The sequence below is a fragment of the Trichosurus vulpecula genome, chromosome 6, assembly GCF_011100635.1.
Source record: "Trichosurus vulpecula isolate mTriVul1 chromosome 6, mTriVul1.pri, whole genome shotgun sequence".
NCBI lineage: Eukaryota > Metazoa > Chordata > Mammalia > Diprotodontia > Phalangeridae > Trichosurus > Trichosurus vulpecula.
In genome coordinates, this window is record NC_050578.1 from 27,775,893 (window position 1) to 27,802,836 (window position 26,944).

Consider the following 26,944-nt stretch of genomic DNA (forward strand, 5'->3'; position numbering starts at 1 on the left):
CTAACTATGGAACCTTCTTTTTCCCATACTCTTTCTGCAAAGGAAGATAATTCTTGAGTGAGCTCTCTTTGTATTATTTTGGTTCACTTTACTTTTCAACTCTTTCGGCCTCACTAGCCAATAATTTCCATTTTACTAAAAAAACAACAACAAAACTTCCATCTCGTTCAAAGAAGAGTCTCCATTATTCTTGGATCGATTTCTTTGCATAAAGGATTTAAGAATAGCAGACAGTTGGGCACCAGGCGGCTTTCAAGGCTGACGGAATCACAGATCTTCTGAAGAATTCAATTCAACAAACATTTATTAAGTATCTACCGCATGAAAGGCACTGTGCTAGAAGCTGCAAATATAAAGACAGAAATGACACTGAACCATTCTGTGCAGGTAAAAAGCACCGCGATAAACAACAGAAGGAATAAAGGCTGGTTTCCTGCAGTATCACTACCGTAGTGAGCACTTGGGACCACTTCTGCTAGAGACAGAGTCTCCAGGTCTTCTTCAGGTTTCTAGGGGCACCTGAGGCGAGTGGGTGTCTATTCTTTACTGCCATCGTCTCTTCTTTACTGAGTTTGAGCCCACCAGCTGTGTTCTCCCATTGTTAGATGTTAGTACCTAGTGTTCCCATTCTATTTGACCACTTAACTTCAATTAACTTTTTAGAAAGGGATACTTACTTCAAAGATGTAGCAATAACAGAAGTACAAATGCTTTGCCCCAACACCTGGGGACAAGGACGGGGCACATTCACCCCTATCCCTGTGTCTCTGGAAGAGAATGAACTCAAACTGAGCTCAGTTCCCATATAACATTTGGTCCAGTTGCTGAATGACTACTGATGAGTCCCAGTCTCAGCTACCATTGGGCTGACTCCTGAAGGTTACTCCTTTCTTCTCTAGGCACCAATGCTGGCCTGGCTTCTAGGTAGATGGACGCTGGGAAGCCTGGACGCTGGCTCGCCTCACCTGAAACACACAAGATTGGACACTTCGATCCCTTTGCCTAGAAAGGAAGAGAACAAATGCAAAGGCCACACACCAAGATCTGTTTCTCAGGGCCACAGAGCCCACAGGGGGCTTCTCCTCTTACAATATTGTGTCTCACCAGACACCATCGGTGAAGAAGTCACACCACCAGAACACAGCCAAGACTAGGAAAAGAGATCACTTTGAGGCCAACTCAAGCCTTCGTGAAGGCGTCCTCGGTTCTGATTACAGAGTCAATTGAAAAAGCCTCTTCTCCATGAGCTTAGCAGACAGAACCTATTATAAACTATGTCTCCAAGGGACTTCTTCCATTCCACATCATCATGACTCTCCCAGAAGCAGACGCTCTGCCTCCAACTTGCCTCATGGGAAGGATGCATCAGCTTAGCGCCACTATGAATCCCATGCCTGCTTGAAGCAGGACTGCTTACACCTCCTGGGTTACTGCTTATATGCCTGGGCTGCTAATAAACTTCTTCCTTAAGCGCTAAATGAAAATTACCCTCTTCGAAATTCAGAGTCCACATATGCTTCAAGAAAAGCCTTTGCTTAATAACCATTCCATAAACATCAGTCTTAAATATTTGAGTTCTTTGTGATTCTCTAGGCAAAAGTCTTGTGACTCATTGACTGGGAACCAGTACTAATCAGAATATAACTTAAATATATATACATATATTTTAAGTGTGTGTATATATATTTATAAATACGTGTGTGTGTATGTGCGCAATACACACAACAATCCATAAGAAAAATGAGAAGCAACTGTGAACTCACATTTATTAAGTTCCTACCATGTGTCAGGAGCTATGCTATGCACAGTCTTCCAGCCTACAGAGCTCACTGGTAGCAAACTGAGGGCCCATCTCCAAGTCTTGGTGAGTCCCACGCTGGTGTGCTTTTCACTATATCAAAGCTGGCTCCTTTAGCCAGGTGTCAGAGGGAAATATCTGCACTTTCCCTATCATTACTTCTTGCTAGATCCAAACTAAAATCTCCTATGGGCACGTTACAGTAATAGGAATAGAAATCATAAACTACTGTACATACACAATTTAGATGCAGATGATGTTACACAATAAATCTACTCAGTCCCTGCTATACTCAAGGAATCACTAATGTCTACAATAGTCATTTGATATATCAGAGTCAAAAGAGATGTTTAGTGATTCTGTGGGGAAAACGGCATCATTCAGTGCTCCCTCAAAACACCAACAGAGGGCAATGTTAGAAAACAGAAAAATTAAGTAAAATACAGCTGTACAGTTATTTTCTACTTTACATAAAAATGTGAACGTCTAGAACAGATAAATAAGTATAATTGTGAGTAGTATTATAAGAACATTCTTTGCTCTATAAGGTTTTGGGGACCTTTATTATGCAAAGGGGTTTATATGCTACAATAATAAAATCAGATTAGAACTTTTTAGGCATACGCATTTCATTATCCACATTTATTGCCTATTTTCAAAACAAGGCACATTAGTTTTCCTGCTTATGGGAGACTCACAATGCAGAACCTGCATTTACAGAAATAATAAATTTTGTAAATTATCTTTTAAACCAAACACTTATGGAAGATATAGGTCAAATAAACTGTAACATCACTTTTAATATACTAATAGGTCCACCTAGGCTATTACATTAAAATCCAGTCTTTTGAGAGTAGGAATGAAAGGCATGTTTATACACCTGGTCTATAATGTATACCTCATCAGCTAGGGCTTTAAAATGGACTATGTACCTGAACTAAAGCCACTGCTCTAGCTAAAAGGACACTTGCTCTCCAACAGGAGCCTGGCCCTAAAGCAGGAGTTCTTGACTCGGGATCCAGAGATGCACCAAGTGGTCTGTGGTTGGATAAGGGGGTCTGCAAACCTGGATGAGAAAAAAAATACATCTTTAATTAATACCTAGCTGAAATTTAGAATTTTCTTCAATTATTTAAAAACATTATTCTAAAGAGTCTACAGCTTTAAAAAAACCACCAAAAGTGTCCATGGACATTAAAAAAAATTAAGACTCCCAGCCTTAATATCATAGTGTTACCATTTTGTGACTAATTCTGGATATTAATGTACAATTAAAAGCATTTTATGAATCAATTAACAAGCATTTATTAGACATCCTACACTGTGCTCAGTACTGGAGATACAAAAAAGTTCCTGCCCTCAAGGACCTTATATTCTAGCAGGAGACAGCATTCATGTATTCAGGGACATACAAATCAGACATAAGATCATCTTTGGAAGAGAAGGCACCAACAGCTAGGGAGACCAGGAAAGGCATGTGCAGGGTTCAACTTAAGCTGAGTTTTGGAGAAAACCAGGCATTCCAAAAGGCAGAGGAGAGGAAGGAGTAAATTGCAGGTATGGAGAACAGCCAATGAAAAGGCAGAGATGGGAGATGGAGTGTTGTGCGTGAAGAATGACAAGATGGCCAGTTTGGCTGGACTACAGAGGGGCATGGCAGGAAATCATTTTTAAGCAGATTAGAAAGGTAGGATGCAGTCAGGTTGTAAAGAACTTTAAATGCCAGAGGACTTTATATTTGATCCTATAGGTAATAGGGAACCGCTGGAATTAACTGAGTAGGAAGGTAACATATAGTAAGACCTTTCTTTAGAGAAAAAAGTTTGGCAGTTCACAAAGAAGATGAGTTGGACTGGTGAGAAGCTTGAGACGGGAGATCAATTAGGTTGCTCCAACAGTCCAGGTGATAACTAATGATGGAGGCTGTGTGGGTGGAGAGAAGGGGACATACGTGAGATAGCAAGAAGTGACAAGTGGGGTGAGGGAGCCAAGGATGACATCCAGGTTCCCAACCTGAGTGAATGGAAGGAGAAGAGAGTCTTCAACAGAAATAGGAGAGCTCAGAAACAGGGATGAGTTTGGAGATAAAGTTAGTGAGTTTTGTTTTAGACATGTTGAGTCTGGGATGCCTATTAGATGTCCAGTTGGCAATATAAGACTGGAGCTCAAGAGAGACTAGGTCTGTATGTGTGTATATATGTATGAATGTATGAATGTGACCTGATGGGAGCTGACACAGTGACCGAGTCAAAGAGTACATAGAAAGAAGAGAGTCTAGGACAGAACCCTTGGGTACTTTCACAGTTAGAGGGTGTGATACGCGAAGGGATCAAAAAAGTCTGAGAAGGAACAGCTGGGCGGTGAAGTGTCCTGAAAATCCAGAGAGGAGAGACTATCCAGGAGAGAGTGGTCAACTGTCACACATACTACAGAAAAGTCAAGAGCATGGAACTGGGGCGGGGGGGGGGGGGGGAGTGATTTTTCTTTTAAATATAAAGCATTGCCATTTTAATACTATTCCACCATTTCCCTCGAGGAACATCTTGCCACATAAGTCAATCAGAAAATGATTCAATTTATAATTTTCAGTTAAAAATTTCAGGAATGCATCTATTCCCTAAAAGGAGGTGACTCTGTTCACTGATATGCATATGTATATATGTATGTGTACACACACACACACACACACACACACACACACACAAAGAGGAGGGGTGGGGGGGAGGAGAGTAAGAGAGAGCGCACACAAGCTGGTGATTTTGCAGATGACACTCAACTTCTCCTAAGCCTCTATATGCTTATCACTATCTATGAAATGAGGGGTTAGTCTAGGCACCTTTCATCACCCCAAAACCCACATTTGATGGTGGTCCCTATAACTGAATTCACAACGTCAACTTTGACAACCTTCAAAATCCATTTTCCTGCTGAAGCCAAACCTAAATTCATTCACTATTTCCTCCTAAACCTCATATTTAGTCTACACACACAGCTGCTACCACAGCTTTCAAATGCCACTACAAAGGACAAAACCCTACTCCCCACTTCTTTCCATCAGATATAAGTTCATTTTTAAAAGGCAGGGGGAGTCTGATGGAGAAAAGGTCAGAATTGGGTTGTATTTCATTGCTTTCTGAGAAAATATCTTGGCCAAAGGACCTGCCTCCCCCAACTCACTTATTTGGCTAGAGTTCATTTTGTCTTCTAAGAAAGGTTTAACAAGCCGTAAGGATGAATGAAATGTCAGGAAGAGAGATTTGTACAAGAGAAAACAAACAGGAATAAAATGTGCCCAAAAGGTTGTTATCTGTTTTAATTTTAAAATCTACCCTACTGTGCAAAACACCATATTAGATGAGGGATACCATTATATTTTAAAGTTTCAAAAATCTTTGATTCCATCCTTGTAGATACTTCAAGGAAATTCTCTCTACAAGGAAAAATGAAAGCTCGCCATTCAAATTTCTACTCCAATGCCTCATCATGGTATGATGACAGCACGGTGTACATTAAGACTATGTCAGCAAAGCACAACCTCTAGAAACACCTACCAAGCAGGAGTCTAGCAATGGACTCTGTACTGTAAGGACATGGTCTCCAAAGAGGTTTATCACCAAAATGTCATGATTTTGGGCAGTGGCCACAGAAACTCATGAAATCTTTGACTAAGGGTGAACAATTCATATCTAAAAATAATTTAAAAAATTTTTTATTTGGACTTATTTTCAAGCTTTACCCATAAAGTCAAAAGTATGTTACGCTTATTAAGCTAACTTAAACACACATATATTTTTATATAGCATGAAACCTTTCTTCTCTATGACCTAGTCTTTCCCCCTCATTCTCTTAAACAAAATAACTGCAAAATTTAAACTCCTTCACTATTGTGACCCAGTTCCCCCCTTGATGTTATATAAACAGTTCATGTTACCATGGTAACCACTGGGGAAAAAATTACTTTCTGGGCAGTGATATACAAAGTGTACCATTTAAAATGTGTTTATTTTTCCTCCTTGGAACCGGGATACAACATTTTATTTTATGGAATTTCCTCTCGCAGATGGTCCCTTGAGAAAAGACCTAACTGGTCATTTTGTACTACATTCAAATGTTTTATTATCTACTTTTGGTTCACTGTAGTGTTGGTCCTTCATAAACAAAGTTAAAGTTTCTAACAGTACCATTTCTTCAAGGAGTATAATCTTATAATTATACCTAACGCCACATTTGCATTTTGCATGCTGATTTGGTCTTATAATCAAGTATGCTGCTTGGGAAATCTGATTTTTATCTCTATGTGCACTGTACTATAAACACGGCAGGTGATTAATAATTTGCTGAACTAATTGTCCTCATTTGAAAGCCTTAGCAATAATGTTCCATTAAAGTAAAAAGACTGACCAATACTAAAAAGGGCACACTGGCAAATTCTTTAAATTATGGTCGTTTCCTTGTTATTTCTTCTGCAAAACTGTATTGGCTTTTTTTTGGGGGGGAGGGGTGCTAATCTGTTTTACATTTTGAAGTATACTTTCAAGATATATAAGTGGACCAACCAGATTGTATATATCCCTAATTCATATCTCTTAGGGTTTATTTATTTAAGATAGTCTGAAATATTGATTACCTTTTAATTTCTGAATTTCTTTAAACTTCTTTTATGATATTTAACTTTTAAGGTGATGAGGTTAACCAATGATTCTCACTTCTTCATTTGAATCCTTCATGTTAATCATTCATTTAACATTTTCCTCATGAAAGGAATATCACCTAATGATAAGGAGTTGGATTCTGGTACGTCTAAGGGCTTTGATAAAAGATTTAATATTTCAGTTGGCATGAATCATTATCAAGTCAGCTTTCATTCTGACATCCTATGACAAGATCCCGGACAAAGTAGTTTGGAGGATCCTGCAGAGCTACTAATAATCTGCTTCTCCAAATAGAATTTAGAGCTACTGCTTCCACCTCTCATAGCAGAATCAATGGAAAGTACTTGTCATTGAAGGTAAACTAGGAAGCATGGCTAAGGTTCATCAGAACAGTTTTTTTCAGTCCTGTCTAACTCTCTGTGACCCCATTTAGGGTTTTCTTGCCAAAGATACTAGAACGGTTTGCCATTTCCGTCTCCAGCTCATTTTACAGATGAGGAACTGAGGCAAACTGGGTTGAGGGTCACACAGCTAGTCATTGTCTGAGGTCAGATTTGAACTCAGGAAGATGAGTCTTCCTGATTCTAAATGCAGAACTCTATCCACTGCACCACCTACCTAAGAAGTCACCCCTAAAAAACCTAGAAGCCAAGGATGAAGAGATTCCTAAGAATATGACTAAGAAGTACCAAGATTCCTCCCTATTTTTGCTGTGTTAACCAGTATTTACTAGTAATCTCTATGTCTGTTACCATGATCTTACTTCTGAGGCTCACATAATACTTTTTTCAAATTTACAAAAGGCACCTCCTGGAGAAGATCAGTTAATTGAAGGGTTAGTCAGTCACTCATACAGTTTTGATTTATCAGACAAGTGCAAAAGGCAGAGGAGAACACAGTGGAGATATTTTCTACCAGAAACACAAAATTGCATCCTAGGAGGGACCTTAGAATCCATTTAGCTCAACCCTAACTGAAAAGAATCCCTACTATAATATACCAAGCAAGTGGTTATCCAGCTAGTTGGCTCTATCTTCTTTTTCACTCTATCCATAATCTTAAATGCATCTAACAAGGCAGGGATTTAGGGAACACCGGTAGTTAACAAAAGGGCACAGGAACTATTCTCAAAGGGCCCAGAATTTCTAGTTAAGCCACTATTTAGTGTAAAAGGACAAAAGGACGGGTTTGTCAGACACTGTGAGGATTCTCTTTCTTTGTTCTTTTCCCTACAGGCTGCTTTTTTGGGGGGGGGGGGAGGGGGGCGCGGCAGGGAGACTTTAACACACCTTTGCAAACTACTAAAGGCAAAAGGATTTATTGCTGAAAGGTCCATAAATATTAGAGTTTATTCCTGAATTAGGATGTTTAAAAGGTTATTTAGAGTAAAAGGAACAAGAAACTATTTAAAACATTAATTTCCTTTCAACTTGTATTTTTTTATATTTAGTCCAGACCTGATTTCACTATGCCATACTGCTTCTTGGGGATAAACAAAACAAAAATACTATGAAGGGCCCCAAAGCTATACTACTCTAATTCCATTAAAATTCAACAAATATTTATTGAAAACCTATTGTGTGTAAGGTTTAGTATTGGTATAACATTGAACCTTTTTTTTGCTTACAAAATTATTTTTACATGCCCCCTTCCCCCAAAAACCAAAAAATTGAAATCTCCTCATAAATATGCATAGTACTACAAAATAAATTCACATTGGCCATGCCCGAAAACGTATATCCACTTAACATTCTCTCTCCCAATCTTGTTACCAACATTTGTAAGAGCGCCTATGTGTTCTGTTCAGGACAACACATGTGCCCATTTCCTTTTTTTTTCCTTTGGTCACTTTTCCCTTCTGTTTCCTAAGAGTTAGCCAGTGCCCATATCTACATGCAGCCCCCTACTGGACATAGTGCCTGAATCATACTAAATTCACTGGAACTGCAGGCTTCAAATATAGTTCACTGCACAGAATCTGACTAAGGGTACCCAAAATGTCTCACTCTCAAACAGGAGCTGGTCAGTAAACCAACAAAGCAAGTGGAGCCAAGGACAGCGTGATGGATTCCTTCAGAGTCATCTAAGAAAGCAGGATGTTGGGTAAACAGAGCAGAGACTTCATCCCACCTCTGTGATTTTCACCAAGTTATTTAGCCATTTGCAACTTCCTACATTTCAAACAATACCCCCTTGTTTCCAGAGACTGGCACCCCTAGTTTAGGCCTGCATCGCCTCCTGCCAAGACCACTGCAGTGCATCTCTTCCCCATTCCAATCTATCCTCCCCTTGGCTACCCAAATGATGTTTTCAAGGGTGGATCTGACCATGGTACATGCCCTTCCCCAGCAACTCCCCAGTATCCTGATTACTGACTCTCCAATTTTGAGAGCCTAGTCAATCCCTTCATTTTGCTGAAGAGATTGAGGGACAATAGCAAGGTGGTTTGTCTAGGATCACAGAGCTGGTCAGTGGCAAAGACAAGACTAGAACCCTGGTGGCCTGACTCCCAGGTCACTAATCTTTTCATCACACAACACTGTACCAATCTATCTTAGCAACCTAGGATGTTTTCCGAACCTGCCAAAACGAGATTTCTAAAACCCAGGTCTCAACACGTCATTCCCCTAGCCAAAATCACAGAGGTTATACACTACCATTCGTCAGAGGGGTGGTATTCTGACTCCAGTCAGTGCTCCTTCCACTGGACCACAATATAAACTCAAGAGGAGTTTATCATGGAAAGCCCTTTCTATCCTAGCTCCAGCCTGCCTTTCCAGACTTTTTAGATTACACATCAGCCCCTTTGTGCTCTCCAGGAACTAGCCAAACTGCCTTACACACTTGCCATCCTGCTTCCTGCCTCGTCTCTAGCATTCCCTTCTCACCCTCCTTCTAGACTCAGTTCAAGTGCTATGTCCTATAGAAAGCCCTTCCTGATTTCCCTAGGTACATCTCCTCCCATCCCCCATTATTTTGTATATATTTTGTATCTATTTCGATATGTATATGATATACTCTCACCCAATCCAGAATGTCAGCTTTTTTAGAGCAGGGACTGTTTCTCTGCCTTTGAATTCACAGTGCCTGGCACACTGGTGATTTATAAAAATTTGCTGATTAATTTGAAATATCTAACAGAAACTAAAGTAAGAAAAACTAGTCTTGGAAATAGCAGTATGTTAATAATAAAAAGAAACAGAAGCTTTCAAAGTCTCAAAGAAAGAATACATCAGTCTTCATGTGGCACTATCTAAGCAAAAAACACCGGAGAGAAGTACCTGGTCATTAGAAAGTTATAGTCTATAGAGAGTGGAGTAAATAAGGATTGAAATATTGCTGCAGACCAGCAGTTCTCAAAGTGTGGTCCACAGACTCCTGGAAATCCCTGAGAGTGGGGTGAGAACTATTTTCATAATAACATTAAGATGCTATTTGGCTGTTAAGCTACTCCTCCCTTTTCCAACTACATATTTGTGTGAGGCTGGATTTTTTTCATAGAATTAAACCAAAATAACATACCACAATAGATTGCACGCAGAAGCAGATAAGAGAATCTGGTTATTTTCTATTATGCCAGACATTAGATTTGCAAAAATGCGTAAAACAACCTCAATCTTCTCACTAATATTTGTTTTGAAAAGTGGTTATTTTTCATAAAAATGTTATCTGAGTTTACGGTACGAGTTTATTAACATGTATGAGTTTTATTATTCTTTAATAAATGTGTAGTTTTTTAAACATTCATGAGTTTTAGTTTCTATTGTGGTAAAATATCAACATATATAACCCACATAAACAAAAGCCTCATAGCTTGGAGTCCTCAATAATCTTTTAGGTGTAAAGAAGTCCAGAGACCAAAAATTTGAGAACTGCTGCTCTAGACATTTCACCCTGGGGCTCACCTAGACACAATCTAATTTCTGAGCCTGCACAGCTGGGGTACTAGATTTCCTAAAGACCACAGAATACAGATACCTTGTGAAGTACGAAGTGAACAGTTCTCTTAGCAGTAAATTGAGACAGAAAACTTGTGCTTACTTCCAAGGGTATTGTGAGGTCAGCACTAAGCATCACAAAGGTGTGTGGCGTTATTAACAACGGGCATGTCCAGCACAGTGCTTTGAAGGTAACAGGTATTCATTCCATAAATACAGATCCATCAACTCCATATGGAAATAGACCTAAAAACAATGAGGCACAAAAGAGACAAGTCAAAATGTCCCTGTGGTAACTAATACTCAGTCTAAGGAGCCAACATAGCCACACCACTGCTGGCTGCTGAGACAGCCAGGCTGCTTTATTCAATCTAATGACAATTCTTTAAATCTCAAATTTTCTAACATATCACTCAGAAATGCAAAGTTTGCATTTAACAAAGCATTTCACCTACTCAGGGTACCATACTAAAATGTCTTAGTGGGAAGGGACATTTACCTAGTCCACAACCATTAGACTGTATGCTCCTTCAAGTCAGGGACTACCTTTTGCCTCCTCTGGTATCCCTGAAGTTTAGCATGGTGTCTAGCGGGTAATAGTCCCTTAATATTTATTGATTGACTGACACCGTCATTTTACATAAAACCTCAGTTATTAGGTAACTAGCTCAATTAAATTAAAGCAACATTTATTAGACTTCTAACATCTGTCTTACCACCTGTAAGGCACTGTGCCACAGAAGATTTAAAAAAAAAAAAAAGACAGTTTCTGTCCTTAAGGAACTTACATGCTTACTTAAAAATCTTAAAATTCCTCAGCTTAGAACTGAAAGACCTGCCCAATCTAGCTCTAGGCTGCCTTTTAGACTTGACTTCACACAGCTTTCTTCCACAGACTTTACATCTGGCCCAAAGATCATACTTTCTGGTCTCTGAATTCAACATTTCATCTCCTGCTTTGGTCCCCGAAGCATTCTTCCCCTCTCCAGGAATCCTTAGCTTCCTTCTAAAATGGGTTCTTCAGTTTTTTTGTATTAGTGCAGTCTAGTAGAGCCCATGGCCCCTCCAAATGTTTTCTAAATACACAAAAGATACAGGATTACAAAGAAACTGATTATATTGAAATGCAGTTATCAATTTTTTAAAAAAACCTCTGGTTTGTAAGGAAAACCATTTTGATTCCTTTCTTCTAACATTATATTATATTATATTCACTTAGGCCACTACATACTGTATCTCCCGGTAACATTTGACCTTCACAACAACCCTGGGAGGAAGATGGGAGGAAGATATCATTACTCCGGCTTTAAGGATAAGGAAACAAGCCCTCATAGAAGTGAATTTGCTGTAGGCCTGGCAGGATTCAACCTAGGTCTTCTAAAAACCAAGTGCGGTGCTCAATATACTACAATCTACTACAATCGGCTCTCTCCTACGAAGTACGGTATTTTGTCTCGAAGAGTGTCTTACTCATAGTTGTTCCTCAATAAACGTTCACTGAATTAGACACCGAGGAAGTGGACGGCAGTGGATAGCACAGGACTTGGGAGTACCGAAGACCTGATCCTGGGCCAGTTTCTCAACCCTACTCAGCTTATTTCCTCATTGGTTAAGCACGGAAGGTGCTTCAAGAACCAGATACCTGCTAGGCTATTATTACTATTATAAATACACTATAAAGCAGAGTGTGATAGACACAAAATACAGATCCAGAGAAGACGCTGAGTGATGCAAAAAAAAGAAAAAGTGCATTACTAGAACTTTTTTAAAGAAGTGCTCCAGTAAAATCTAAGGAGGGAGAAATCACTCTCAACTGAGGATAGGTATCCAGGCCACAGAGCTGAACAGAGGCAGGAATAAGTCTAATTTCAAGTAGTTCTCTTTTCACATCACACGACCCAAGTTAACAAAATAGGACAAATGATGACGTTAAAAAAGGTGGACATCGGTAGATGCCATCAAATCCTCAGCCTGGGTAGATTTTTCAAATACCTGTCGAAAAATATTTTGCTTTCACGTTCCTCAGATGTCGAATTCTGGACTCCAAGTGGATTTTTTTTAACATTGTTGAGTTTGCTTGCATTTCAGTGACCAGAGTGGTAACTATAAAAAAGTATCTTAGAGCACAATACTGACTTATAATTACATCAGGCAAACCCCATGCACAGAAATCCCAAAGTCAAAATCTGGGGAGACACGAAGCTGTGTCATTTTGGGCATCGCCTCACTCCTCCAGAGTTTTCTTCATCCGTAAGAAACCAGACAAGATAAAAACACCCGGGCCGACGCTACCTGCCTCCATAGGTGATGTGTTTCGGGGGGTGTCACAGCGGGGTCCCCTCTTAGCACCGAGTGCCCCCAACGCTCGGACAAGGATCTCCTTGGTCCGCGGCTTCTCTGGGACACCCCGAGGCTCCTGGCCTGGACAGCACGAGAAGAGGGAGTTAACACGCTGGGAACGTTTTCACCGACGGGAGAACTACAGGGACCGCCCGCATGTCCGGGGGAGGGGCGCAGGGGGCGGGCCTGGGAACGAGTTCAATGTTACCATCCCGGTCCGGACTCCCGAGGCCAGGCCGGCGAGTCTGGCGTGAAAGGGGCGGAGGACCCACAGGCCCCGACCAGTCCGCTTCAGGCGAGGCCGCGCGAATAACGCGAAGAAGCCCAGAGAGCCCGGGGGTCGGGGAGAGGGAGCCTACCTCCGGAGCCGGCAGCGCCCACGTGCTCCAGGAGCCCCAGAACAGGGAGCCTGCGGGGCGGGGCGGGGCCTTGGGGTGCTGGGCCGAGCCGAGCCTGGACGCGAGGCATGCCGGGAGCCCCGGGGCCTCGCTGCACTCTGGGAACTGCAGTCTCCTCTGGCCTCGCTCCATATTGAAGGGGAAAAGGGGCCGTCAACTGCTCCATTTTACGCCTGGGCAGCGCCGCTCTGGATCTCCCGGAGGGGAGGTCGTTCGTCAGCAGGGTGCAGCCAGAGTCGGGCCGGGCTCCCGACGGCTCGGGAGACGGGCAAGGGGGAGCGAGGCGGGACGATACCGCCTCCACTAGCTGGCCGGCTCGCCACCCTAGACTGAGCAAAGGGGCGGGGTGACGGCGCTTCTCCTTTAAGAGGGGGCGGGGCAGAGCCTGCCGTTTGTCCTCCCCTCCTCCTCTTCTTCGTTCCCTCCTACCCTAACCTCCCTCAGTCGCGAGATGACTGACCAATCACCGGGGCGGCCGGAGGAAGGCGGGAGAATGCGAACCTTTCTGTCCGGCGGGAGGGGCGGGCACCGAGCCTTATAAGGGCTGAGCCCTGCGCAAGCGCAGAGGCATCTGCAGTGGGGGGGGGGGGCAAAGAGAGAGAGGGACCCGCACACACATACACACACACACACACACTCACACCCCGACACTCTCTCACTGGGTACTTGGGAAAAGTGGGGGACGGGAGGGAGGACGGTCAGTGGAAGCCAAGGAGCGAAGGGAACCGGGAGCAGATTGTGGGCGCGAGGGGGACGCGGAGCCCCAGCAGCCGTCCGGGACGCCCGAGCGCCGCGTCCCCGGCGGCGGCGGCACGGCCGGGGATCCCCGCCGCCGGGGCTCTGAGGGGGCAGCTGATCTCGCTCCGCCCTAGGACGTGTGCCCGCGGCGGGGTATGTGAGAGTCTCCCCCGGAGGTCAAGGGGCGGAAGGAGTCGGTCGGCGGCGCCCCTGTGAGGGGCGGCGGGGGTCTGCCTCCCCGGCGGCCCGGGCGGTGCATGTGTGGCCGCTGGATGCGGTGGAGGCGGCGGCGGCGGCAGCAGCAGCGGCAGCAGGATGTTAGGGCAGCAGCAGCAGCAGCAACAGCTGTACCCGGCGGCCGGGCTCCTGGCCGGGGAGCGGGGCCGGCTGCTCTCCTGCTACGTGCAGGACTACCTCGAGTGTGTGGAGTCGCTGCCCCTGGACATGCAGCGGAACGTGTCCGTACTGCGAGAGATAGACACCAAGTACCAAGGTGAGTGGGGAAGCAGGCCGGGAGGGCGCCCGGCTCTCCGGCCCCGCTGACAGCCCCGCGCGTCCGGGGTCGGGGCGCTCGCTGCAGCCGGGGCTGCTTCTGGCAGGGAATCAGCCATTTTATTAGCTGGGATCGCTCCTCCGGCTCTGCCTCCGGAGAGGAGGAGGAGGAGCTGCGGTCGGGCCGGCTGGCCGGCTCCGGCCGCGAGCTGGGGGAGGATGGCCCGGCCCCGGGTCCCCCCATCGCCCGAAGGCAGATACAGGGAACTTGCGGGGGGTGGGGGAGTGGGCAGCGGGGGCGGGCCCCGGGGAGGTCCCTCCCTCTCCCTCCTCTCCCTACTGCCTTGGGGTCCGCTCTGCTCTCGCAGCCCAGGGGGAGGCGGGCCGGCCCGGGGGCTGCTGCTCTGCCTGTGCTGAGCTCCTTCCGCTAAACAGTTAAAAGGAGGGAGGGGCTCGGCGGGGGAGGGGAGGGAGAGTGAGGGGGGGCCGGGTCTCTGCCCCGGAGTGGGCGGTGCCTCCAGACGTAACGCTGGGGACTCGAGGGGCGCGCGCGCTTTAGTCTGGGTACCCGGGGCGAGGGGAGCCCCGGGGGCCTGGGGCGCGGGTTTGCCCAGGCTTCTGTCCCGCGGCTCCCTTGAGCGCAGAGCCGGCGGCGGGGACGCTTCCCTCTGCTGGCGCGGCTCCGGCGCGCGCCCCGCGTGGGTCCTGGGACGCCTGCGTCACTTCCGGGGCGGGCCGGACCGGGACCGTCGCGCCACCGCGGGGGGGGGGGGTAGGGGGGGGTCTGGCTGCTCCGGCTCGAAAGCGGAATCCGGGCCGGCCCGAGGACTTGGGCTGGAGTCACCGCGCACTACCCCGGCCCCGGCAGGCGTACTTCACTGCCTGCGGCGGGGGAGGAGGGGGCGGCCATGACCCGGGAGCCCGAGACCCCCTGTCATTGGGGCTCCGCCCCCTCCTCTCGCCCCGTTGGGCACTGCCGGGGCTGGGCTCTTAGTCTGGGGAAAGCTAGCAGCGGGAGCGGCCCGGGGTGGGGGCGGGGGCGGGGGCAGACCCTGACCCTGCGCTGCCCTTCTCACCTTCTCTTCCTCCCGCCCTCACCGGAATGGCGAAACATTCTCCTGTGTCTTCGTTCCCTGTCCTCTCCATTCTGTTCGAACCAGCAGTGATCCCTCTCCATCTATAAAAACGACCAGCTTCCCGAGACGAGGAAGAAACTTTTCCTTGATGTCTGTCATCAGATCATGCTTGAGGAGCGGCAGTAGCCCCGTCTCATTCCCCTTAGCTGCCGGACTTTTGTCGGGTGGGGGGGGGGGCAATTCGACTGCTTGCGGTCTGACTGGTCCTCACTGCTCTGCTGAAACTGCCCTTTCAGAGATCACCGTGTGCCAGTCATTCTGGCCATTTCTAGGTCTTGGTGCTCTTTGATCTTTTGTAAAGCATTTCACATAAGCCACACCTTCTGCAGTCTCTCCCACCTTCATTTCGAAAATGTCCTCATCACCTGGTTCTGACTCCTTGCTGACTCCTTATCCTCTCTCCAACCTCCTTCGATGGTGCTGTTGCCCGGGTTCCAGTCCTCGAGGTCACTGATTTATGTGGCCCCTCTTACTTTTATATAGATGACTTCAAATCTGGGTTAGAGAATTCTGCTTCAGAAATTTACCGGCTGTGAGACGCTGGACCAATCACCTAACCTCTCTCACCTTAAGTTTGCTAATCTGTAAAATGGAAGTCCTCACGTCCTGTAACTCAGTGTTGTGATGAGGAGAAGGTCATTGTGTAGCAACTACGACAACATTGCCTGCGTTTGCTCTCTGACTCCAGTGTTTCTTCATTTCCAATAGCTCACATCTGAAACAGAAGGTCAGAGGTGGAAAAAGCCTTAAAGAACTCAACTCCTTCACTGTGTAAAGGAGGAAGCTGAGGCTCATGTCAGTGAAGTGTCTTGTCCTAGGTCAAGAACTGGGTCCCTTAAGCTTAGGTCGCCTGATCTTCAGGGCACTCTTCTTTCTACGGTGATTCAGTTTCCACTGACAGCTCAGACTCAGCCAAGTTTAGCTTGTCCTCCTACCAGAGAACCCCAAACAAACGGCCCAGATGCAAATAAGCCCTAGTGATTTTCACATCCAGAGTTTCTCTCAGTTTTGCACTTGGCCCCGCCGCTACCACCCTAGTTCATGGATCCTGGGACTGTGCAGTGGGTGGAAGGCCAGCTGCTGAGTCATCAAGTGGATTCGAGGCTGATTCTTAGGCTGACTTGGTTTCCCTGGGCCAGTCTCTTGGTTACTCCGTGTTGGGAGTTGTTCACCGCAGGGAGGCCTTCCATTGCCAACAAATGAAGTTCTAGCTCCCTTCCAAGCTGGCATCCTGCTTTTATGGCGTCCGTACTCTGCTCATAGGAGGAAAAGAGTACTGAGTGTGATGTCAGGAGGTAGACACCTGGTTGAATTTGGCTCTGGACCCTGATCGAATCAGTTTAAGTGAGCCTCAGTTTTCACACATGTTAAATAGCAACAACTATTGTGTGGATATGGAGTAGATACCTCAGAGTTAATCTCGTCTAATACCTTGTGACAGATGAGAAAATTTAGGCACCAAGAAGGTAAAATGATTTGTCCCAAGACCCCAGGTAGTAACCAGCAACACTGGGATCTGAACCTCAGTTCCACCTGAGCCAGTCCAGGAATCAGGAAGAGCTGAATTCAAATGTGGCCCCAGTCACTTCCTAGCTATTTGACTGAATCACTTGGTCTTTGCTTCAATTTCTTTATCTGTAAAATGGGGACGATAACACATTATCAGGATTGTTGTGAGAATCAAAGGGATGACTGTAAAGTGCTTAGCACAGTTCCTGGAACGTAGTAGGTATAAATATTAGCTATTATTATCCTTTGTAAAGCCTAAAGTGTGGTAGAAATGCCTGTTGTTGCTACATCTCTGTGCCAATCAACTTCGACTGCCTTCCTTCCTTCACATGTTCTGTGTTTGCTTTTCCTATGCCTAGAACACCCTGTATGTACCTGTTGAATTTTCACCCATGTTTTAAAGCCCCACTCCATATGCCTCCTTCCAGGAAGCCTACCCTGATCGTTCTATTGGATAATGACTTCTTCCTCTTATAGTTATCACTTTGCACTTCTTTAATAATTATTTATGACTGTCATCTCCCATTAAACTATAAACTCCAGATAGGTAGGGATATTGTCTTATCTAAACTAGTAATTTACCAGGCAGTAAACCATTCTACAGAAAGTAGTTTATTAAATTTTAATTTCTATATAATTTTTTGTGTGTTTGGGCTGATCTGTGATTTTAAATCTAGAAAGCTTCTCACTTAAAAGGAAAAATTCTCAAAGTTAACTCTTATGGTCTTCATCTGTGTGATTTTCTTTTTAATATGCATATGAAAGTTTAGAAATAAGAGGCTAGGGCTTTAAGATTTGCCTATTGAATGTTTTGTCTAAGACTAATTTTAAGCATATCAAAATCACTTCTCAAGCTTGAAACTTTTTTTAAGCATATATTTGGCCATCATAAAGTTAAAGCTCTTTTCAGAGGTTGGGGCAGGATATTTTGTAACTGATGTAAGGATAGGACCAGATTTACTGTACTGAGCATACAGTTGTCATGTATCTCTAGACCCAAGAGGACTAGTGCAGCTTTATAGACTGAACAATGGGGATTCCATTATGGTAATAACTCTTGTTCAGACAAATAGTTGGTTTCTAGATAAATTTAAGGTAACAATAATTTGTACCTTAAGTGTGTATTGTCCTGTCCAAATATCCCAGTATGATATTTATCAACATCCTATATTTCATCTATTAGAGTCACTCCTCAAGGGCAGACTCTTACTGGTTTATCACAGTGTACTACAATGTTTTACACATGGTAAGCACTTAATAATAATGTTTTATTAGGTTTGTGATTGATCGAGATTTCTACGTGCTGCACTATGTTGAAGTACACCTTGATGCAAAGAATACATATATACAGACTTAAGCACCTTTAGAGACAGACTGAATGAGTCTGGAAGGAGGGAATATTTGAAAGATAAATGAGTTCTTATAGAGTAGATCAAACATATGAATAATCAATTGGGAAGAAAGTTTACTGTGTGTAACTTTGGCAAATAATTTTATAAATATTTCATTTGTTAAATTGAATTTTTTTATATAACTTCGTTCTACATTTTCTTTTAAAAGTTATCTATCTTCACAGGCATTTATTATGTCTCCTTCCCACTGCCCCTTCCCATTAAACAATTTTTGAAAACCTCCAGACTTTGTTATCAGACTTCATCTGCTTTCTTTCTCCTCTCCTATGGCCTTCTTCCATTGTTGAGTTCCTCTAGGAATCTCTATTTTGAGAAAGGGCCCAGGGGTATCTTCCCCTTTCCCTCCTTTTCCTTTCCCTTTTATATCTGTTTTCCCTGCTATGAATGTAAGCTCCTTGTGGGCAGGGGCTGCCTTTCTTTTTTTGCTTCTATTTGTATGCATACACACACATACATACACACACACACACACACACACACACACACACACAGCTCAGTGCTTAGCACAAGGTAAGCATGTAATAAATGCTTCTTGACTTGATAACAAGCACGCATAGTATAGCAAAACAAATTCCTACATTGGCAATGTCCGAAAAATGTAGGTTTTGTTCTGCATTTTCAGTCCTCTAGACTTGTGGTTTATCATTGCATTGATCAGGGTTCTATTGTCCTTAAATGGTTTTCCCCCCCTATAATGTTAACATTATTGTATAAATTGTTCTTCTAGATCTGTTCATTTCATTGTGCATCAGTTCACAGAGATCTTCCTAGTTTTCTCTGAAACTTTTTTCTTTTTGTGTGTGGCACATTCCATTCATACACCATAATTTGTTCAGACGTTCTCAAAAAAGTAGGCACTCCTTTAATTTCCAGTTCTTTGCCACCACAAAGAGTTGGTATAGATATTTTGTACATGTACAGGTTCTTTTTCTCTTTCATAGATCTCTTTAGGCTATAGGCCCAGTAGTGGTATAGCTGGATCAAACGGTAGCTTAGTAACTTTGGGGGCATAGTTCCAAATTGCTTTTCAGATGAGCTGAGCCAATTCACAGCTTCGCCAGCAATGCATTAGAGTGTGACTGTTTTCTTGTGTACTAAGATATTTATCTTGTTATGAAATTATTTACGCATTGATTGGTATTAAGCATCAAATATTGGTTCTATACTGGGAACAACACATTAAGTACCATGTTTATAAGATTCCAAATCACTGTGGGTAAGATGTGGGATAGTTGAGATTAGTTTGTCTTGTTTCCTCCTGTCTGCCGGTCCTGGACCTTGTTCATTTCGAAAGCTTTGTGTCTAGAAATTTGTCCTCCTCCTTTCCCTAGAGGAAACCTAGCTGATTGCTAATGCATTTGGATATGTAAATAAAGGGGAAGAGTTTCAACTTTTGAAATAATACCATAGCCCTGCTACACTGTGCATGCAGCCTGTGGGCTTGCTTCTAGTCCAGGTGACTGGATTACTTAGGTGGCTGCCAACACCATCCAGTGTCAAATTCCAATAGAAACAAATCCTTACAGGTTGCATATTGACTTAGAAAATTATAAATTAACATCTCTTATGTCATATTTTTAAAAATTTTTATTAAACATTTCCCAATTACATTTTAATCTGGTTCAGGCCACACTTGGGAGTTTTACTAGCTGAGTCCATGAGTTTGGCACCTGGGGCCCACAGCGTGATAGAACAGAAGAGCTTTGGGTTGGGAGTTAGAGGATATGCTTTGATGAATCACAACACAGATTTTCCCTTTAAAGTGTTGCTTCTCTTGCTAAGATAAAAATGAATTTGTAAGACAACATTTTAAGTTGGTGCTTTAAAGGTGTTGCAGAAAGTTTATCAGCAAATAAAATGACCAAAAATCCATTGCCTAGGTATATAAAACAACAGAATCACCATAATACTTTTTTTGTTGTTGATAATAGAATCAGTGGTGTAGAAATTTAACTGTGGAAATCTGTCAGTTTGTAGAATTTAAAGTTTTTCCATATGAAACTAAAATGTGGGAGCTATTGAAAAAAATAAGATGTTAAGCATTCTTTCTTATATTCCAAAACTAAATAGGAGTGAATTGGGGCTATGCATTTCTTTACAACTTTGTCTTGGTCATACCAATCAATTGAGAATTGGTTGTAGTTTCCTTTTTGTTTTAAGCTTCCATTAATTTTTCTAGGTGTTGTGTTTCCATGTTGGATATGATAAACAATGTAGTTTGAGTTTATTGCATTATATTTTTAGTTGCTTCTTTTCAAAGTACTCCAATGACTTAAAAAAAAACTCCTTAAAAAAACTATTCTCTCACAAAGGACAGTATTCTAATTTTAATTTTTTACCTCTTACAGAAGCATTAAAGGAAATTGATGATGCCTGTGAAAAATATAAGAAAGAAAATGATCCACATCAGAAGAAACGCCTTCAGCAGAATCTTCAGAGAGCATTAATCAACAGCCAGGAACTGGGTGATGAGAAAATCCAAATTGTAACACAAATGCTTGAACTGGTAGAGAACCGGGCCAGGCAAATGGAGTTGCATTCACAATGTTTTCAAGATCCTTCAGAAAGTGAGAGGCCTTCAGATAAGACAAAGATGGATTCCAGCCAACCAGAAAGGTCTTCAAGAAGACCTCGCCGACAGCGGACCAGTGAAAGCCGTGATCTCTGCCACATAGCGAATGGGATTGAAGACTGTGATGATCAACCACCTAAAGAAAAGAAATCCAAATCTGCCAAGAAAAAGAAACGTTCAAAGGCCAAACAGGAAAGGGAAGCTTCACCTGTTGAGTTTGCAATAGATCCCAATGAACCTACATACTGCTTATGTAACCAAGTGTCTTACGGGGAGATGATAGGATGTGACAATGAACAATGTCCAATTGAATGGTTTCATTTTTCATGTGTCTCACTTACTTATAAACCAAAGGGAAAATGGTACTGCCCAAAGTGCAGAGGAGATAATGAGAAAACAATGGACAAAAGTACTGAAAAAACAAAAAAAGATAGAAGATCGAGGTAGTGAAGGCCATCCACATTTTAAGGGATTATTTGTCTTTTATATAATTCATTTACTTTACAGAAAAATGTTTTAGGATAAATGCATAAGGCTATGCAATAATTTTTAATCATTAGTATTAATGGAGTATTAAAAGTTGTCGTACTTTGTCTGTGGTTTACTTTTCTGCACTGAATAACCAAATGTTTTAAAGCCAGGTGGTCTTAGAATGACACAGGGAAAGAATTAGGAACAGTGGGAATATGGTGTAAACAAGTTGCTTATTTTTCTTCACAAACTATACATATCTCATTGTCACTTAAAATGGAAATGTTGTTAATGGGTAAACACCAAAGGTTTACTAGCATTTAATTCTTCTCTACACTTTAAAAGTTTTTAGACTTTTCAGCTGATGCGAACTGTATTTTACCTCTGTGGTACATCAGACCTTATCTCTAGTCTCATGAAGACTCATTTAAGGAGCTAGAGAGGAAAGTTAATTTAGGATTCCATGTGGAATAATGTACTCTTATCAGAGTACCTTGCTGTTGTATTTTTCTTAGCAGCATTTTGATACACTGTCAGTAATCCATTTGTAAATGACTCCTTTTCACAAAAGCAGCTATTAATCCGCCTGTGTTTTAAAATTTAAAAAGTTCTCCTTAATAAACTTGGGCACTACAGAGTAGTTGATATACCAAAAATACTACCATTAGGTTAGAGTGGCAGAATTTAAGCTCGTGGAGCAGTATGGGTTGACATTGTTTTTGGGCATTCTTAAAGGTGTATTTTATTTCCTGATGCTGAAAACAATAACAGCAAAAACTCCAACTCTGAATTTCTGTGTAATCTGCTGGGATGTTTGGGCACAGTTCTAATCAATTGGAAAGCAATATAGTAGTCCTTAATATCTGTATATCAAACAGTTGTTTTAAATAGTTTTGCTGTCATTTAAATAATTTCCATCGATGATGACACATCATTATTTTAACTAAGAGTTGTATTAATCCTCTTGACTTTCACTTATTGGTGCTCCCTGACATGTTTGCTTCGAATGAATATGATTTTAGGAAAATGCAGTTAATCACGTGTTTGTAAAATGGGTTTTCTAAGAGTCTCATCTGTTAAAGATAAGAATGTTGAAGGGTGTATGTTTGGGGATTTTTGTTTGTTTGGTTGGGGGGGCTATAGCTTTATCTATGTGTAACCTGCCTTGTGCTCTTCCTCTTTGTTTCTGAACCTGACAATCTTGATTCTTATTAACCTGGTTAAAACCCTATCTGGGTCTAAGAAATGTTTACTATGTAAGCAACAGGGTGTTGTGGAAAGAACGGAACTCTGGAGAGTCAGACTGCGGTTCTAATTCTGACCCTGACACTAAAACTAGCTACTTCATGTTAGACAAGTTGCTCAGCTTCTCTGGCCCAAATCTCCTCCTCTGTAAGGTGATAGACTTGAACTAAATGATCCGTGAAGTCCCTTACAATTAAAACTCTCATTTTCTGTACTAATTTGAATTAGAGTGAAGATTTTAAAAGCTAGTAAAATGGATGTTTATTTTTTCAAAACAAACATTTTCATTAATCTGAAATGTGAAGGTATATAAAGATGTTGTAGCAAGTGGACAGAGCTTCAATCCAAGAGCTAGTTTTGACTGGGTACAGATGATCATTAGTCCTAGGGGAAACATCAGAAAACATGATTAAGAATTCATTCTTTTATACAGAAAATGTAAGTCATCACATTAAGAAATTCATTTCCCAGCCAATAAGATTAGAACATTTCCTACTCCGACAATTTCGTAATATAAGTTTCTTTGTTACTAGACTGTCACGAGATTGTTTTTTGTATTTTTATATATATATATATATATATATACATATATATATATATATATATATATATATATATATGTACACACTAATGCTTAATGGTTACAAAGTGCTTTCACATATTTGATTGTCATACCAGCTGAGATCAAGTGGGAAAAAATATATTTATATAGTGATTTGCAAGCTTTCAGGTGCTATCTCAATGTTAGCTAGAACAATAATAATACCAGTTAATGTAAGCATAAGCTTGGTTTAATTGTAATCTGCCAAATGAAAATCGATTAAAATAGACTTGTTTTGAGTACTAGGACAGTGATTAATAACTTGTGACTAATAAGACTAGTTTAATAGGAAAGGAAGGAAAAGTGTTGCCTGCATACATTGAGGCTCAGTACTCAAAAAAATACCCTTATTCAGTTTTTAGGTTACATACACTTTCACTATTAGCACCCACCTTTATTCTGGACTATGTTCCAAACTAAGAATGTAGCTGGCAGCTCCTAACCTTGGATAACTGGGGTGTGTCACCACTGGGCCAGGTAAGAGTGTCTCTGGTTTATTCTTCTGGTAAGGTCCAGTCAAAGGGTTGGGGGTGGCGTGGGGCCGGGGGAGGAGGTGTCATAGAGCACTAACGAAGGACTGGGAATCCATAAGGAGAGAAATAGTTGCTGATACCAAATGAACAATTTTAACTAATTTTCCTCTTTAAAAATTTTCAAGTCTCACTGACCCCAAATAAGTTCTTAAACAATACTACCATTTTCTTTATTCATTCTTCATGGTCATATAAAAACAAAAAAAATCAACCCCACTCTCCACAGTACCTAGAATCTAAGAATCTACAATGTCCATGACAAATGGCCATTCAGATGCACCAAGATGGGAGACTTCCCCCTTTAAAAAAAAACAAAACCCAAAAACGTTTTGTTGCTGCCCCTTTAAACTTCCTGGTTACTTCTCCCCCCATCCCCCCTCCCCCCCCCCCGCAGTAGAATCCTTTGGATTCTTGGATTGTAACATAGGTACAGTTAGAGCAGATCCGCACATTGTCCACGTCTGAGAATGTGTTTCTCATTCTATTTAGAGGTGGAAGGCAGGCATCACTCTCAGGCCTTTGTAGTCACGAGGTCACTGTGGATGCTCTTAATGTTTTCCTTTCCGTTTTTGTGACCATCGTGTAGGTTGGTCTGGTTCTTATTTATTTTGTTCTGCATCAGTTCCCATAAGCCTTACCAGCCTTTTCCAAATTCTCCATTTTCATCATTTCTTAGGTTGCAGTAACATTCCATTACACTTAGATATCAGTAACTTTTCTTCTAGTTCTTTGCTACTGCAAAAGATGCTGCTATAAATATTTTTATGTACCGTATGTGTAGGATGTTCCCTTCTACCTTAGACTTTTTGAATGTTTGCCTAGAAGAAAGATCACAAGAAGGTAGATCAAAGAGTATACACAGTTTAGTGATTTTTAGAAATATAATTAAAGATGGTTTTCCAGAGCCATTATACATTCCCTAATTCTGCCAACAGTGCACTGGCGCTCACTACCTTCCGAGGTAGCCCATTTTAGTTTTGGACAGCTCCAAGTGTTAGGAAGTTAGGAATGGGGATTTCCTTGTTTTGAGCCAAAATGTGCCTCAACAACTCTTACCCCGTTGGTCTTGTACATACTTTACTTGATAGATTGTAAGTTCCTTGAGGGAAGGCATTGTTTCGTTTTTGTCTTTGTATTTACAGTGCCTGGCCATAAGTGCTTAATAAATGCTTATTGATTATTCCAAAAAGTTGTTCCTTCTAGAGCCAAGCAAAATGAATGTAAAACTTCTATTATAAAATGGCCCTTTTAAATATTTGAGGACAGCTTTCCAGCCCCTCCCAAGTTGTCTCTTCTCTGGGCTAAATAATCCTCTGGTTCCTTCAACTTGGTTTTAAATCTCCTTATTGTTCTGTCTTGACATCTTATCCAAAATGTGACAATAGTCCACATGTGATTTGGCCAGAACAAAGTATGGGTAGGGACTATAATCTTACTCATTCTGTTCACTAAAGCAGAATTGATACACAGCCTAAGTAAGATCTTTTTTAACATTTAGGGCTGTCAGTTCATATACCTCTATATGGAGCTTACAGTCCATTGGAACCACTTAGTACTTTTCACATGAACATCTGTATTCAAACCTAGATATTCCAAGTATAGAACTTTATAAGTGTCTCTGTTAAATTTCATTTTGGTGAAGCAGCCTTGCACATTGCAAAAAGCTACAGACTTAGAGTTAGGAGCTGGGTTTTAATTCAGACTGTGACCCTAACAGGTAAAACATTTTACCTCTCTACCCAAGAAATGCTTACCTACCTTGGGATGATCATGCGGAAAGCTTTTTGTAAACCTTGAAAGGAGTTTTTATTCAACCCACTGCTCTAGCCTATTAGGATTTTTGGATCCTGATAATAGGTCATATGTCACTTTTTTTTATGATGAAGCTGTGGCCAAGAGAGGTTAGTTGATTTGCATAGGTTCATACAACCCGTAAGTGAGAGGATTTGAACTGAAGTCTTTATGACTCCCAAGTTCATCTTTTATCCACTACTCTATAATCTCTCTCAAGTCATTGGTAAAGATGATAAATAGAACAGAACCCTCTGATGTTGTGCTAGAAACCTACAGGTTACCATGATTCCATTTTTTCCCCCAGGGATTCTTAAAACTTTTGTGTCGTGTGCCCTTTGGGGAATTTGGTGAACCATATGGACCCTTTTTTAGAATAATGTTTTTAGATGCATAAAATATATAGTATTACAAAGGAAATCCAAAGGTTAGCAAAAATAAAGATTTTTTCCATCCAAGTTCATGGATCCCCTGAAATCCATGGACTCATATTAAGAACCCTGGATTAGCCATTCTTGGTGGTCTGTTTAACCAATGCTAAATCTACTACTATTAGTTCTAGCCTTTATGTCCACATCTTGTTCAATAGCATGAGACTGTCAAATGCCTTAATGACATGTAGTTATCCTATCCATGCCCATGACATTTTTCTTGGTGAATCATGGATAGTTTCATAGGTCATTTAATCCAGTCTTTTACAGATTAATGAAATGGAATCTATGCTAGCATAGGATAGCCACTGTTGGAAACCTGATTCTAAATTACAGTGTCCTTTGTGCTATACTATTCTGGTTTGGATTGAGCTACTCTTCCCTTTCTGAGAGATCACACACTATCCCTTTAATAGTATGTTCCAGAATCTTTACAAAAGTCAAGGGCATGTTCATCAGGCTTGTCTACATTCCCCAGGTGTTTTTTTTTTTTTTTTGAGATTATCATTTGCCTTTTTTGAGTTCTGTGTCATGACTTGTTTTTCTCACAGATTAACATAATTCTTCCAATACCTAGGGAAAGCGTGGGTTTAGTGACTTGAAGTCATTGAGGACAGTTAGGTATCTTTTTACCATGTCCTTATTTCAATTCCTTGTTAAATAGTAGCCCTCCTAACCTAAAGATTATGCTCCTCAGTAAAGAAAAAGATAAAAGTTGAGTACCTTCATTCTTCCTTATTTTGTCTGTTTAAAGAGCAGTGCCGTTTTCTTGCCACCAGCATAGCTTGCTAAGCCCTTTTTGGTAACTGAGAGCCTGTGTTTTCCAGACTTGAGCTTTCCTGATAGTCTCAGTAGACTATGCCACTGTTTTATATTTATCTTCTGTT

At 42.0% G+C, this 26,944-nt stretch overlaps 1 protein-coding gene across 1 annotated transcript; it reads left to right on the forward strand.

Moving 5' to 3' along the window:
* The first annotated feature begins 13,768 nt into the window (after positions 1-13,768).
* ING2 (inhibitor of growth family member 2) lies at positions 13,769-21,578 on the forward strand. Its single transcript, XM_036762326.1, has 2 exons — positions 13,769-14,357; positions 20,762-21,578. The coding sequence occupies exons 1-2, from the start codon at positions 14,180-14,182 to the stop codon at positions 21,430-21,432; spliced, it is 849 nt and encodes a 282-aa protein (XP_036618221.1). The 5' UTR covers positions 13,769-14,179; the 3' UTR covers positions 21,433-21,578.
* The last annotated feature ends 5,366 nt before the right edge of the window (positions 21,579-26,944 follow it).

What these genes read in the sequence shown, in the direction of transcription:
- ING2 (XM_036762326.1), top strand. Translation starts at nt 14,180, where the DNA reads ATGTTAGGGCAGCAGCAGCAGCAGCAACAGCTGTACCCGGCGGCCGGG. An exon ending in GATAGACACCAAGTACCAAG is followed by an intron (nt 14,358 to 20,761) that starts GTGAGTGGGGAA and finishes TACCTCTTACAG; the next exon opens with AAGCATTAAAGGAAATTGAT.